This window comes from Camponotus vicinus, unplaced genomic scaffold, assembly GCF_025532165.1.
Source record: "Camponotus vicinus isolate PSW18456_S1 unplaced genomic scaffold, iyCamVici1.0 SCAF_2, whole genome shotgun sequence".
NCBI classification, from domain to species: domain Eukaryota; kingdom Metazoa; phylum Arthropoda; class Insecta; order Hymenoptera; family Formicidae; genus Camponotus; species Camponotus vicinus.
In genome coordinates this window covers 8,955,882-8,973,218 of record NW_028141956.1, presented here as the reverse complement: position 1 = coordinate 8,973,218, position 17,337 = coordinate 8,955,882, and the positions used below count along the sequence as shown (strand labels likewise).

Genomic DNA, 17,337 nt, shown 5'->3' with positions numbered 1-17,337 from the left:
AGTTATGAGGCTTGAAATAATTTCTTAATTTTACATAAACCGTAAAATATCTTGTAAAATATTCATTTTTCGATTATCTTATCTTAATACTTTTATGTACAAAATAATGAGAGGAATCAATTGGTGTAAAGAAAACACATAGTTGTTTTTAAGAAAAAATATGGAATTGTTAATTGCAAATTATATATTTTTTCTTCAAAACAACTATGTGTTTTCTTTACACCAGTTGATTCCTCTCATTATTTTGTACGTAAAAGTATTAAGATAAGATAATCGAAAAATGAATATTTTACAAGATATTTTACGGTTTATGTAAAATTAAGAAATTATTTCAAGCCTCATAACTCAAAAAGTACTTAACGAAAAGGTACTTAATTATAGTGTTTTGGAAAGCTTTCGAGATAAGCTACAAGAATATGCAATGACAAATAGTAGGTTCCATTTAAGAAATTGAAGGTGACCTTCATGTGACCTTCAAATAACTCTTCAAGGTCAAACCAATGATACCATCTTATGGGCCCCTCGAAACCATAAAACTTTTATCTGAAACATTTTTCTCTAAAATGCTTTGTTTCCGAAATAATTGCGTGCGTTAATTAAAATGGCTCACCCTGTATATATATATATATATAAATTCATTAATATATTATATACTATTATTCATTCTATATTATGTACCAATTTAAACAGAAATTTTAAGGGCTATGTACATAATATTTTTCAAAATTCAAATGTTAGGATGTGTTAAATTTATTCTTTTAGTGCAATAAAATCTTATTACTTTTGGTTCTATAGAGCGGAAAGAGCGGAAAATTGGAAAAAAATTAAAAGATACGCTCCTCTACAATCTTCTATATTATTATATAGAAGCTTGTGTGCTTCCTTTATCATAATGCAAAGGTTTCCAATCGCCGTATGCTTGTGCGAACGCACATGCGTGTGCGAAGCTGTTAAATTATATACAGATGCATGCGGCATCATCAAGTAAGCCTATTATAAACCCGGAAAGAGCGCAACATTAATGTTTGTGAAAGTATATATGGGAAAATACTAAAATTAATAGGACTGAATTCAAGGAAATTCTACTGTATTGTGGATAATATTGAATTACAATTCCAATTAGTTTTAATTTTATGAATTTATTTAATCATATATAGTTAAAAACATTTGCTTACAATATTGATTATACTATTTTAATTAATTTGTTATTTTTTATGACAATGTAATATGTAAGTTTCTAACTATATATAAACAGTTATTTATTTATGAATATACAAATACATATAAACATCTAATCCAAAAAATTCCGTATACATGTACAATAAAATATACCCCCCCCCCTCCTCTTATTTATATATCTTACTTATATATATTCGTGCAATAATTAAATATTTTAAGTTTTGCTCTATATCAGTTTAATGTGATAATTAATTTAATAATAATAATATACATATTCGTTTTTATATGAAATAAAATTTACGCAACTATCTAACCATACAATACTTAATTAAGGATCATATTCATATATTATAACGAATAAATTAATTCCCGTCATCATTATCTATCATCACTATCTTTCTATAACAAATTATCAAAACTGAAATATTCTTTACATGTGTATGCAAGAGATCTTATTTATAAATATTTAATGGAATTAATGTTATTAACTGCATTGTCATAATTAAATCTAGAACTTTTATGTAAAATGAGAGACTTTTTTAGACGGGTGTTTCGACGCATACTCTATAGATAAATTTTCCATAATCTTCGCAAAAGGTTTCACTCTCAATTTACCAATTTTTTCATCCTGTTTTTCATGAACAAGCGTGGTTGTAGATTTGGTTGTACGTTGATTCAAATTATTCTCGACATTGTCATCATCATCATCCACAGTAATAATTTCAGGAGTTGTGTTTTTTTCCTTATCATCTATTTTTCTCATATTCTTAGAGTTCGAGATACCTGTACGAATATGAGAATTTTTCAAATGACTTTTATATTTATTTTCATCAGTAAATGTACATAGACATAATAAACATTTTATTAGGGAAATCTCTTGAACTGATTGATTGAATGGGTTAATCATATCAGTTCGAATAGAATCTGCATGAGCATATCTCAGATGGGCATGAAAGAACATCAAAGATGGATATTCTAATGGACATAAAGGACACGTGTAACTAGAATTACAATTGTAAGTGCTCATTGGTTCAGGTTTTTGATTTGTAATTTCATTGCTTTTCGAAGCTTGTGGTACAAGAAACACAGGTTTGAGTAATCCAGAGATATCATGGATAAATTTATTCGATGACGATGTTAAGTTGGTTTTAAATTCATTGATTGACCCAGATTTTATAGAATTTGTATAACTTTTTGGAGGGTCATTAGATGATTCTGATTCAATAGATAGAGGAATTGAAGGTTTAACACTGTTAGCATTAAAATGTTTATTTAATGCAATAACTATAGAGTTTGCTATATTGGCCGGTAATCTAATAGATGGTATCGCAGAAATTTCCGGTACAATTTTATTATCTTTCGGAAGCGTAACTTTAGTCTGATTTGGTAATTCGATATTAGTTTTATCTTTTATTCCATTTTTATTTAAAATATTATTTGGGAATTTATCTTGAAGAAATAGCGCTGAGTTATCTTCAAATGTTGCTACCGATGTTGCTGATGTTGATGTTGTAGCGACTATTACTGAGGTTGATCTTGTAGTTGCTACTGTTGATGTTGCAATTACTGTTGGTGATGTAGTTGCTGTTGCTGATGTTGATGTAGTTGCTACTGCTGATGTTGTAGTTGCTACTGCTGATGTTGATGTTGTAGTTGCTACTGCTGATGTTGATGTTGTAGTTGCTACTGCTGATGTTGATGTTGTAGTTGCTACTGCTGATGTTGATGTTGTAGTTGCTACTGCTGTTGTTGATGTTGTAGTTGCTACTGCTGATGTTGCTATTGTAGTTGCTGATGTTACAATTACTGATGATGATGTTGTAGTTGCTATCGCTGATATTTGAATAGCTCCAATTAATTGTTGATCGGACGGTTTGCAAATATTGTCGCTTTCAATAATGGAAAGTGTAGGTTTTATGCCAGTGCGTTTGGCAAATAAATCTTCAATATGCGTTTGAATAATATGTGTCTGGATAGCATTAGCAGAAAAAAATTTCATGTCGCAGAACAAACAATTATATCTGCATTTTGCTGTGTTATGTGTATCGTTAGATTCAAGTTGATATGTTATTATTTTACTTGCAGTATTCGAAGGTAATGTCTGTTTACAATTCTTAGAGTCATCGGCACTATTGCACGCAATATCGTTCGAATGAAAGTGTTTTTTGTGACATTCCAATGAAATAATTGTTTCTAAAACTTCGCCGCAAATGCAACAAGCATATCCATTATAAATATCACGATAAATGTGAGTTAATGTTCTATGTTGATAAAGCAGCTCAAGTGTTTTATATTGCCTTTTGCATCTATCGCATTTAAAATTGCCGTCATTAGAGTAAAGTGCTGTATGCTTTGCCATATCATCAGCATCTATACATTTTAGTTGACAAATATGACAAATGTATTCATTGGGCAATTGTTCAATTTCTTTTTGATTTGCTGAATCTCTAATCTGTTCTTGAATCTCGGATGTGTGATCAAATTGGCTTTTTCCTTCAGATTCTTTTGCAATCTCATTCAAATTTTCTTCATTTAAATGGACATGCATATTGTGCGAATGGAAATGAAATTCATGGCTAAATCCTTCGCCGCATATTTCGCAAATATAATTATAAGATTTACGTTTATCTTCTGAATAATGTGTGAGTTTGTTATGATGATTCAACATATACATTCCTTGAAAATTTTGTCCACAGAGCGAGCATTTGAATGTATGATCCTTGTAATAATACATTCTGTGTTCTGTGTAACGGTTATGCGTCTCAAATAATAAATTACATATATTACACATTGCGGATTGAGTATCCGATTTCTCTTGATTCGCGCGAGAATCGTGCGTGAATGTGTCAAGTATTTGTTGGCCATGCAGATGTAATATATGAGATCGAAGTTCATATTTTTTAACAAAACCTTGATTACAAAACACACAATGGAAACTGTAAGTTTTTGAGATCTGTGGTACATGTGCCGCAGTAATATGCGTTTGTAGGAGACGTTTTGAACTGAATGCAGTGCCACATATCGGACAGATATCAGTAGTATAACTAAAAGTGCGTATGTGTTGCTGCAAATTTTTAAGGGTATGAAATTGTTTTCCACATATATTACAAGGAAAAATGTTAATTTTTGATTTAATGACTTCCAATTGCGCACTCGCAGTATCTTGGTTACTAATCGAATTACTGTTTTCTAAAAGTTTTTCAGAGTTTCGTGATTCGTTGGTAATCCCGATTTCCTTTGTAACTAAGTTATTATTAACAGAAGACTTTTGTTTATCTTCATTAATTTTTGGCTCTTCATTAACTTCTGAATCTTCTTCAATAACTTTTGAATTTTCTTCATTAATTAGTGATATCTGATGTTTGTTTGTCATTTCTACAGAGTTTTTACTTGAGCATTCATCAAAATGAGTATTTTCATCATGTATAACTCTAAGTCCATTGGTATTCTTGCTGCGCTGCACCTTGAGAATAATTTTTGGGAACGCATTTATCTTCTGTATGGAATCTTTTTGATTCTTGGTCATTTCTTCTTGTAGTATACAAAAACTTTGATGCATCATCAAAGTAGACTGCGTTGCGAATGCTGTGCCACATTGAAGACATTTATAATTGTTTTTTATCGAGCTGCATTTTATCTCAATATCTATTGGACACTGATCATTTTCTCTTTGAACATATTTCAAACAATGAAGAGTTAAGTGTCGCTTCAACTCTACATAATTAGATAAGAATATATAACAAACGCAACATTGATTTTGTTTAAATAGATGTTCACTCAAATAATGTTGAAGTAATTTATGTTTCAGCTTATATCGTGCGTCGCATATACTTGACATATATGCTACATGAGATGACTTAATGTGCATATGCTTGTCCAATTTTGAAGAAAAACTTTTCTTACAAACTTTACATAAAAAAGAATCATTATTGCGTTTTTCGATGTCTGACACTGTCTTCATTTCTGTAATATCTACAGCTGGAACAGTTGTTAAACGTTCCAGAGAAACTTCTAAGTTCTTCAACACCATTTTATTTTGTATATCACTTTCTTGAAATAACATAGAATTGCATTGAGAAGGAAAAGAAATGTTTTCATTAAACGTGATTTTAACTGAAGGAATTTGATGACAATTTCTTATCTTCTCATCGCATCTTGTTAAAATAATTCTACAATCCTTACACTTAAAACGAACCATAGTAGGTTTCCAAAAGTTGGAATCTGTTTTACTTGAATTAGTCACATTATGTTCCGTTCTAGTACTACTAGTACGTTCTGCGTTAGGTTGAGATTTCTTAAATATGTCTTTGCTGTTCCTCTTCCTTGAATTTGAAATTGTTTCCACGGAAGATATAGAGGTTCTTAGAGACCGTAGACTATATGGCACTTCATGATAATATGAAGCAATATCATTCCTTTGATCTTTGATTACTTTATCTTCAATAGTTATATTTGGAAGTTTTTCCAAAAAAGATTTCATCATTTCAACATCCGCATGTAATTTTACAAATGGCTTTTTGGGCATTTCGTGGCTTTGGATATTTTTATCTTGCTCCAAAGTAGAATATACCGTTTGTCCTGAATTACTTGATTTTGTAGATAAAGAATCAACTTGTTCATTACACATTTCTGAAAACTTCGGTTTAAAATTTTGTGCTGTTTTTTCACCATGAAATAAAGTAGACGAAAAATCATCTTTCATAATGTTAAATTTATTTAGACTGGCACTAATATCGCGTTTTCTTTTGCAGAGCTCAAGATATTCCGTTAATGTTGGTTGCCGTAGTTTTTTCGTAGGTGACATTCCATCACTGAATGATTCTTCAGTTCTTAAGTTCTCAGTCTTTGTCATATCATCATCGCTCCGGGAATTATTATTATTTATAAAATTAATATTTCGTTTCTTTGATTTAACAAGATTATTTGAACATAGTGACTTTTCATGTGCATCAGTCAATGTATTATTTTCACAAAATATATTTTCATTCTTAGATTTTGCATTTTCGCATTTAGTTATGTTATTGGAATATATTAATTCATTATGCAAGTGAAACAAGTGTGATTGTAGAAGTATTTTCTTTCTAAAAACACGATTGCAAAAGTTACAATATATGCTTGAGGGATTATTGATCATTGAGTGGTTATGTGTTATATTGTTACATTTCATGGTATGCAAATAAAGTTTCCTGCGTGTTATATAATGCTTTTTACAATTTGTGCATTTATAACCTCCAATATAATACTGTTTATGAACTTCACAATTTCGAGAAGAAGAAAACTTTCTAAAACATATGTTACATTCAGTGGAAACTTTTCTTTTTGATGGTCGAGCTATGTGTTGCTTTTTGGTTCTAGAATCCGATGTGATGCTTTGTCGTTTTCTTCTTTTTCTTAATTTTTCAGTTGTTTCCGTGGACATATTCATATTTTCATTTTTAGAAATTTGGAAATCATTAGCACGTTTTTGTTTCTTCTTGGACTGTGCATGTTCTGTTCCGTCGTGTGCTTGTTCTGTTTTCGTTCTTTTACGTTTTAAATTAAACATTTCATCTGCACTATCTATGTATGCAGAATGACCATTGGATATTTGTTTATTTTCTTCATTATTTATGATTTTGTGCAAAACATCGTTTTCTGGTAATGATGCTTTGTCATGATTGATTATATTAGAACAATTTCTAATTGACGTATCATTTTTCAGATAAAAATTTCTAACTAATGTCTCCGTCGTGCCAGTATTTAGTGTCGTATCAGCAGGCTCTTCTTTAATCTTCATTCCATTTTGGATCTCCGTATCACGCTGAAAAATATGTAAGTCTAATTTAATTTCCTAAATCTATTTAAAACAAAATCTACTAATTGTAAAATCAAAAATATAAAAAACTAGGCTAGAATTATAGCTATTAAATAACAGCTAATTTCATTACAGCTAATAGCATCACAATACTTCTAGAACAAATTTTGTTATAGGTTATGAGGAAATAAAGCAGAGTCCCTTGTTATATTGTTATAGGATTTAATTTAATATATCGTGCAATCCTTTCTTTCAATATGCATAACGCAATAACAATAAAAAGATATAAACAAAAGGAAAAGAATAATACATTATCGTAATAATAAGGTACACGCGAAACGAACAGTAAGCACACGTGCTACGAACGGCGGGGCGGAAAAAGGAAGGAAACAGGCAGATCCGCGCGCCGCGAAGCAAAGAACCTCTCTTCGCGAAATTCAAACTCCTATCAAATTTTAAAGTACATTTTTTTATAAATAATCGAGACAGTCCCATTAATCCACATCCACATAAATCGACCTTGCTTCGTCGTGATTGATTATATTAAAACAATTTATATTAGTATTAACTTAACTGTCATTTTTCAGATTAGAAAGATTCATAACTCATCAAAGATTCATCACACATAATGTCTCTATCATATCAGTATTTAATGTCATATGAATTTAAAAATGAGCCAGTGTAACCAGCAAGACTAACCAATCAGAAGGTCTTAGTATTTAATTGGCCAATTGGTAATGTAGGCTATCAGATCCCACGCAAGTAACCACTGTAGAAATTCAGCTTATGTTCAAACAGTTAATATATAGATGTACAAGTGTTTTAAAATGAATATATTGTTAATAGTTAGGAATTTGGTTCAAATAAAATAAAAATTAAATAAAAAATTGGCATAAGAGCCGCAGCGCGATAGTTGGGGCACAGGGAAGAAACAACACTTTCTTCTTATTATTTGTTGTTTATTTCAAACTAAAAACCTACAAAAATAATGTTTCGAATCGTCTTTGATCCCTCTTCAGCGCGATTAACAATATAAAAAAACAAACCATTATATAATAAAAAAAAAGAAAAACTGCTCGACTTTATCCTTTCCTCGACGCACAGGTGACGCCAAACTGCATCGCGCAGAGATCTAGCAAGCGTGCTGCTTCCAAAAGTTCATCAAAAATTTTAAAATTTTGCTGTGCAAAATCGCAGCAGATCAGATTCCGCGCTTTTTCTTTTTCAATCCGTACACAAAATGGCATCAAGTACAGTGATGTCAGAATGGAAAGATAGGGATGTATCCAGAGAAAGATAGGGATGTATGTGGGAGGAGGTCGGACGTATCTTTACGCCCATTTGATCAACGAGCGACAGAATCCATCCGTGGCAACGGCATTGACGCATATCCTGTGGAGAGAGCATTCACACATTTTTCAGCCTAACGAATAATTGCTAGAAAACAATATTCGCAGACTAGAAAAATATGTGAGGCGCAAGTGGCTGGATCGGGAATCGAACCCGAGTCTTTCGCTTTCCGGGCAACTGCTCTAGACCACTGAGCTATCCAGACCTCACACCTGATGCTGCTTTTTTAACATAGTGATATGCGACTCCAGAGCAATGTTGGTATCTCACTCGATGGATGCAATGCCGATTGCTACGGAGAATCCCTGAAAGGTCGCTCGCTGACCAAATAAGTGCCGGTGGAGGTATTCGCGTGCATGCTGGCTTCCGACTGGCCTTCCGTATGAAACGGCACCGACGAGCACAACGCCGTAGAGTGACCACATCCCCCAAGATCCCTCTAGTATATACTAAAATCCCCACTGTACTAAATAGCAGTGGCGGATGGACCTTAAGATAGGGCCGGGGCAGGCCTCCAGAGAAAGATAGGGATGTATATGGGAGGAGGTCGGACGTGTCTTTACGCCCATTTGATCAACGAGCGACAGAATCCATCCGTGGCAACGGCATTGACGCATATCCTGTGGAGAGAGCAACCGTCCGCACCCGACAATGCAGCAGAGGGGACAGGACTGTCCAAAGTGTTGTTTCTCCGCTGTAGCTCTTATGCCAATTTTTGATTTAATGAATATATTGTCTTTCCATTAGATATAAATTAAGTAATACATCAATCTCTCAAGAGCAAATTGATTTTTTTTTGTTTTTCAATGCAAGAGGGTATACCTACGGAACGGGATCCGTTAGCGCACGGTGCGATAGCGCACCAACCCGATAGCACACGAAAAATTGAACACAATTCCCGATAGCCCACGTCCCTTTAGCACACATCCTGATAGCACACAAAGTAAATCGCGCACAATCCCGATAGCACACCAATGAGAAAGTGCACGCACAGACTGCATCTCCGCCCCCCGCCCCCCCGCCCCGTTGCAAACCCATGTGGAACCTTGTGTGCTATCGGGATGTGTGCTAAAGGGACATGGGCTATCGGGAATTGTGTTCAATTTTTCGTGTGCTATCGGGTTGGTGCGCTATCGCACCGTGCGCTAACGGGACCCTCCCATACCTACGTGTAGAGAAAGTACAAGGATTTCTAAATATCCCGAAATAAATTTTTTTCTCTCAAACCCAACCTTTTCGAGATATTTAGAAGTTCTTGTACTTTCTCTACGCATAAGTATACTATCTCGCGTTAAAAAACAAAAAGATTCAGTTTGCTTTATCTCAGCGAAGAAAGTTAGATCATAGCAATCGAATATGTATTAGAAGGGGTAAGATATCATAATAAAAAAAAGTTTGATAATGATTCAAAAACTATAAGAAAACATGCATAAGAAAAGTTCCATCATCATGGCCAAAATCCATTTACCCATCTTCCTTTATTTAGTAATTCCAAATCGTGGAATTTTAAAGCATATGCATACCCTTACTATTAAATACTAAACACTACTATGTATGTACATACGTCTAAAAATCGAGTCGTATTCGATAGTCCATATTATCAATCGGCCAGATGAATATTAGAATCTTCTGATTGAATCATATTGATTGATTCTATATGTCAATATAGATATAACTATATATGATATCTCTATGTTTCTAGGTCGATATGTATAGATGTATGCTCGAAATTATGCTATCGAATTTTTCCCTTCTTTGCCCTCCCTCTACATAAACCTAACTTAACCTAATCTAAAGCGATCTAATCCTTGATTAGAGTTATTGATCGAGACAGTGCTTTAGTCTACACCTTTAGTTTACATCCAGCTATACAATCCCGATTTATTTCGAAGCGAAGTGAAATTTCTTCAGTCTAAACCGATTTAATTCCGTTTTATTCCAATCCACTTCAATTGTTTTCTAAGTGAAGTAAAACAAATTAACAAGGAATGGAATAAATATAGTGTACTTCCCAATCCCGAGATATTTGGTTACATTATGAAATTATAGTTATAAGTTGACGATTCTGACATTTTTCTTTCATTCTGCTTTCAGTAGGAGTAAGATCAATCCAAAATAAACGTTCCCTTAAATTCAATTCACTTTAGAGTAAATCTGGATTAGACAACTGGATGTAAACTAAGTCTAGGTGTAAATACTGTCCCATCAAAATTACGTCCAACAGAAAATATATATAATCAGGAATATTTGATCATACACGGTTATATTTCATTGGTAATAATGTAAATCGGAAGAATCTCAATCACAACATGATTAGATAATTATTTACATTAACGAACACCTCGACCAAGGATTGGCTTTCACATATGCTGTAAGGATGAACTTGCTGATCACTTTAATGTTCATGCTTTAATGACTTCGTATTATTTGGCATATTTTTGAGATATTGAATAAAAAAGATTTATTGATTAAAATGTAATTTTCAGAAACCTTATCCATTTAATACACAAATTACTTGTATCAATTATTTGTTTAAAATGTATATATATCGAGTATTTATGTTATTAAGTAAGGTCATTTAGTCGCAATACCTCACTCACGTAGTCTTCACGAATTTCGTAGCATCATTACGAGAAGAAATTGATTGATTATACAGGCCTACGAAAATTTGGGTTTTGTTAGTTACAAAATACAAAGTAGATGAATCTGGTAGATTTTTTGACGCTAAAACGAGTCTGGCCACAGAATTTCATCAGCACGTCGTTTTTGAGTAATTTTGCGGCAAAAAATTGTACGGCGGCAATTAAAAATGGATTTGAAAGCTGAAGACTATACGATGCTATTGGCAGAAATATCTCAAAAAATTAGGTTCTCTCATAATAAATTCATGAAATTGGCCGAAATAACCATTTTTGGACTATTTAATCACAAATTACTCAAAAACCTGATGTGCTAAGGAAATTTTGCGGCCAGATACGTTAAATATGCAAAATAATAAAAATTTTAAGGAGGATTTGATCTTTGAAATTATAAAACTCACAATTTCTTGTACTTTTATAATTTCAAAGATCGAATCTTCCTACACTTCTACACTCTTCCTTCATCTTAAAAAAACTAATTTAACCCAACCCATGTTCGAGATATGGGGTATATTTCACTTAGCATAGAAAACTGCTAAATGTGAAACCATGTGAAGCAAGATATGCTCTCGGATCAGTTAGGTTAGATTAGGTTAGTTTCTTGGGATGGGAATGCAGACGGAATGATGAGCCCCTCTCCATTTTTTGAGAGACGTTTTTTTAGAGTAAATGTAAACAATGAAATATAAATACACAAGTAGGATATAACGAAAATATGAAATTTCAAAATCGCATATCTCAGGAACCAAAAGATAGCGCTACCAAATTCAAACGATGTGTTATTTAAGAATGTATCTTCTACAATATATGTTGGAATAAAAACTATGCGTGAGATATCACTTAAAATAAATATTTATCAATCTTTTTCGTTATTTTAAAAACTATACCGCCAAATAAAACAAACTGAATATTGATAAGCAACCTCATCCCTACAACAAATGTCAAAGTCAAAATCATCGGCGAGGAGGGGGTGTCCGTTGAAGTAAATAATTACCCATGATTAATTACAACGTAGTCAATGGCAATATCTTAATCAATCTTAACGCATAAGTAATCGTACTGTGATCAATTAACAGCAATTAATGAACTCATGGACAATCGCAACATGACCAATCAAGTGATCGATTATAAAGGAAGGTAATAGTTATAATGTATGAGTAATTGCAACGTGGTCTCTCAGTGTTAATGTACAGTGCGCATCAACGATCCTGTCCTACACGGGGCAAGGGGAGCGTAGGACAAGATCGTTGACGCGCACTGTACAGTGCGCGACAATGATTCGTTCCATGGCCCCTTCCGCAAGCAAGGAGAACATAGAAGTATAGCCATGGCGCCATCAACCGGCAGCGGCTGATTGACGCTGATTTATTGATTTAATTATCGATCGCCGGAAAGAAATGCGCTGAGTAAAAATATACGCATACGATTTATCACAATAATCAAAAATGTTAAATAAGAAATAACATTAAAATAATATTATTATATAGAAAAAATTATTATATAGAAAATAAAAAATTATTATATAGAAAATAATCTAATATTTTATTTAACTCTTTCGTACATATATGTCCCACCTACGAAAAAAATCATAACTTTTAAATAATCCTATCGACTTTTATCTTGGCTTGTTTTAAAAAAGAAAGATCAAGTAAAAAAATCATGTAAAAGAATCGCGCACTTTGAAATGTAATATTTGCAATAAAATATAGTTATCTAAACTTCGAAAAAAATTAAATTTTTAGATAATAACCGTATATTACGTCAAAAAATCATAGAATTGATACGCTAATTATATATTTAAGGGGATCCTAAAGTCGTCTGTTTTATTGACAAAAACGCCGTAATTTTCGGAAGTGTGCCATTTTTTATTGCCTGTATAGAATTAAAAATCCTTCTCCAGAATTTAAGTATACACGCAAACGGACACGTGAAAACTCTATACAGTATGAGATTTTATATTGAGAAAGAAAATAAGTATAAAATTACATTTTTATTTATCGACTTCTGAAATCAACATGACGTCAGAGCTATCAACTTGTACAAATATTAGCTTCTTATAAAAGTTTTATAGCTTTCATGCATAAAACAGTAGCTTTCACGATTGTGTACTGCACCGTAGAACATTGTCGAACTATAAAAACTGAATTTAATTGTCTAATTAATAAATGGCATTCTTCCGAAAATTTCAGTCCATATGTACCTGAAATATCGGTAAAGTAGAGTGGAAAAAGCAGTGCATCTTCTTTATAAATAACGTGATAAAGAGAGATACGGGATGAAGATTAGATGAGGGCGCTGTAATCGTGTACGAGTTCGTCGTTCAGTTTAGGATTCGCTTAAAGTTTTATTTAAATGTAATTATAACTTTATTATAATAAATATTGTAATAATTTATATGTGTAATCAAATTGTGCGTGAAATAAGACGACGCGTGTGACAACGCGGGCATCCGAAAGAATCTCGCGGCAGATGTGTGGCTTGCAAAAAAAATGTGTTATGTGTAACGTAACAACGCCGCGAGTCGAGCGTGTGTATGTATATTTAAAAAAAAAACATATATATTTAAAAAAATAAAATTCAAGCCCATATTTTAAATATATCAACTTTTTATAGTTCACATTTTGTATATGGATTTTGTATAATTTGGAATTGGTACCTCCAAAAACTTATAAAACTGAATAAAATAAAACTTCATATAAAACGCATTTCTTTTGGGAAAACCGGAGATACGAAAGGGTTAAAATATTGTAGCATCCTTTTTTGTGACGATCAATAATTAGATCGATAAATAGGATTACTTGACCGTTGCCGGCTGATGGCGCCATGGCTACTTCTACGTTCCCCTTATCCCGCGAGAGGAGCCACGGAACGAATTATTGTCGCGCATCGTATGTTAAACTACAATAAGTTACAAATTTTAGAATTTTTATCACATAAAATAAAAGCAAGTATAATGTCTGCAGTCCAACTTGTTCAAAAACAATGCTGACTCAAAAACTTGAGATTTTATCCAAGATGTTCAAAAAGTAACATATTTTTCTATTTTAAACAAAAAATTATGATTTTTTCGGCATGTTTCATAGCATCCTGCTAATTAGTAGCATTTTAATTTTTCAGTTTTCAAAATTTTATCTTCTAATAAAAGTAATAAGTTTAAATTTTGATATATCTTTAAGTTCTTTAAACGATCTTCTTGTTCATAAAAAGTAATCCAAAATAAATTAAGTAATTTTTTTCTCTAAAGTTTTTTTCAGCTAAGTAATGTAATACTATGGATATTTTTATGCAATTTTTACAATTGCTGTAAAAATTTTTCAAGAATTAATAGATTTTTGTTTTTGTTCGCTACTATTTTGAAACAATGCATCACATTAATTTTGTATAAAATCTTTCCTTTTAAAAGAACTTTAAAACAAACTTACAATTTAAAGAAAGATGCTGTTTTAAATTATTAACCTCCCACCTTCTCTCCTTCTCTCTATGGAAAAAAAGTTATGATTTTTTTTGTATTATTTTTCAAAAGCCTTGGCATGAAAATGCTAAAAATCGCAGTCTTTGATTTAAAATAAGAATAAAAGAAATGTTAAATAAAAGAATGTTATTTACTTTTTGAACATCCTGTATCCCTTACTTTTTGAATACCCTGTATTTGAATACCCTTACATTTTAACGCATTGTATCAGTAAGAGAAACATATATAACTCTTTTCGATTGATTATGATCCGTTTACGCTATGATAGTAAAGTAGGAACTTACGCGGTAGATCCTTTAGTAGTTTCCTACTATATCGACTATCGCAAACTTCAGTATAAGCAAGCGCCATGCTACATATGCAATATTGACCAGAAAACACAATGGTTACGTTATCGATTTTTGTAAGAACGAATTTGTGAGCATTAAACTCATACATCAACCATAGATAATTACCATTTAACATTTACACAACCATTGAATTTTACGAATGCAGCATTACTACACATATTATCATAAATTAAATTGAACTTTTATAATTAAATTCTTTGTTAACATGTCCATGCACACACACACAATTTAAGATATATTTATTGATATTTATTTTATTGATATTTTACATTGAATATTTTGATTATAAATATTTTTAGATATTAATGCTTAATCTTATATAAGAATGTCTTAAAGATTTAATAAAATATCACATTTATCGGCTATAATTATCTTCTTCACAATAAACACTTGTTTACATGTTATGTACCAAATTACTATTTCAATAGCCAAAATGTCACTTTTCATCATACTTAAAATGATTATTATTTCTGAATGATTTTAAATGTGTTAAAAAGTATTAATATAAAAACATTTTTTCTATATAGCAAAATTGAAAATAAGAATACTATATATATATATATATATATATATATATATATATATATATACGAACATTAGCATATATATAATTTAATAAGTGATTAAACACATACAAACTGATTTAATAATTAAATATATCTGAAATTGATGAAAATAAGTTTGATGTGTTTGATGCAAATAATTAAATACCCACAAAGATTATATTAAATCCAAAACATTCTCATATAAGATTAAGCATTGATATCTAAAAATCATTTACAATCAAAATGTTCAAAATAAAATCTTAAATTGCATAGACATATTAACAAAGAATTTAATTATAAAAGCTCACTAGCTATTTGTTGACATATAATTGCAAAAGTACTTACTGATGGATTTGTGAGTACAGCATCCACTACTCTCTCGTATAACAGAACTCTAGCCATATCACAATGTTCGCAATACGCTTACTCTTTCTGTAACATTATAATTCAAATTATATATTATGTTATTAAAACTCATCAAGCAGAAGCAATGTTAAAAACTATTCATGTAGGCAAATACAATTTAGTTTTAAAATTAAAAACTTAACAAGTTAACAGAATGACCACAATTAATGCTATATAAATATAGTACCAGAAGAGATTGTTTATGCATTGAATATAAGATTATAATCAATCTAAGCTTAAGGTTATGAATGCACATTTTACATACAAAAATAATCTTAAAATTTTGATGGGATACAAGCACATGTGTTAATATTATACATCTAATTCAATGTTATGCAAAATCTGATTTATATTACATTTTGAACAAAAAGAAGAATTCTTTATATTTATCCTCCAATATATTCATTTTGTATAAGATATTGGTTATGAATTGACGACAAGATAATAAAATCGATATAAGAAAATCGGCATGATATAAACATCGTACCTGAATATAAACGTGTCGGATCATTGAATGGAAGGAGTAGCATAGATATCGTATATCGATTTAAAACCACTAGTATTACACTGCAATCACAGTTTAATAATAAAGCACAACATTGTATCGTTAGTATAGAGATGAATCACTGAACAATTCGGAAATATCTTAACAAGTACGTTCGCGCACAACACTGCTCACGATCGCCAAGCCACAACTGTTACATAAAATGGCGGCGCAACTGACGAGGCTGGCCCGCTGACTAATGCTACAGCGCAGTCGACTCAGTCGGTTATACTGAATTGAGTTCGTTATCGCCCGGAATGGAATGTTCTCGAAATGCGTGTTCTCTACCTGAATCCTATTTTTGTGTGTTGCTGAGAAGGACCCAGAAGGATTTTATTCACTCGTTTTTTCATCTATTATTTTTATCAGTTGGTAATTAAAATTAAATTAATTGAAATTAATCCTATATATATATATATATATACAATCTATGTCAATTTAACTCGTAAAAGAAGAAAGTTATATTAGACACAGTCGTGCCAGAACGAGAACACTGCTCACGCCCACATAATCAGAGAGCCACGTCAGAGCAGTGTTGGCATGCAGGATTGGTTTTTCGCGCATGCGCGACAGTAGTGGCGGCTAACCAGCGATGTACCACATGTGGAAGGTTTGGTGGACTCGAGGAAAATTACGTGGCATACAGACATAGTTGAGTGAGACACAGTTTATTAAAAGTTTTGTGATATTTAATAAATAGTCGTGAGTTATTCATATAGTATATGATAAAAATGTGTGCTGTTGATCACTCGAAACAATTTTCTAAGAGAAAATTTTTTCGGGCGACCAGTGGCACACCTTTTTGTCTGTATTAGATACTTCATTGAGGCCTCGTTTGCCGCGCATGCGCGAAAAACCGGCCCCGCATGCCAACACTGCGTCAGAGAGCAAAGCGTTCTGCGTAGCACATGTACGGCTCTCTGATTGTGTGCGTGAGAGCTGCGTCATCTTCCTGATATCACTGTTTGGAAGAAAGCAGAAACAAAATCGATATCCAAAATAATTGATTATGAAAAATAACATTTCTTCATAATCAATTAAATGATAAATATTTAATTA

General features: G+C 31.9%; 1 protein-coding gene across 1 annotated transcript; it reads right to left on the bottom strand.

Annotated features, from left to right (window-relative positions):
* Positions 1 to 631: 631 nt before the first annotated feature.
* Positions 632 to 16,784, bottom strand: LOC145966523 (uncharacterized). Its single transcript, XM_083090630.1, has 3 exons — positions 16,222 to 16,784; positions 15,675 to 15,761; positions 632 to 6,979 (listed from the first exon to the last, which is right to left on the bottom strand). Exons 2-3 carry the CDS (start codon positions 15,729 to 15,731, stop codon positions 1,697 to 1,699), a joined length of 5,340 nt encoding a protein of 1,779 aa, XP_082946756.1. The 5' UTR covers positions 15,732 to 15,761; positions 16,222 to 16,784; the 3' UTR covers positions 632 to 1,696.
* Between the last annotated feature and the right edge of the window lie 553 nt (positions 16,785 to 17,337).

Coding starts and splice junctions, on each gene's coding strand:
- LOC145966523 (XM_083090630.1), bottom strand. CDS start 15,731: ATGGCTAGAGTTCTGTTATACGAGAGAGTAGTGGATGCTGTACTCACA. Junction 6,980..15,674: donor CTGTACTCACAAATCCATCA/GTAAGTACTTTT, acceptor CATATTTTTCAG/CGTGATACGGAGATCCAAAA.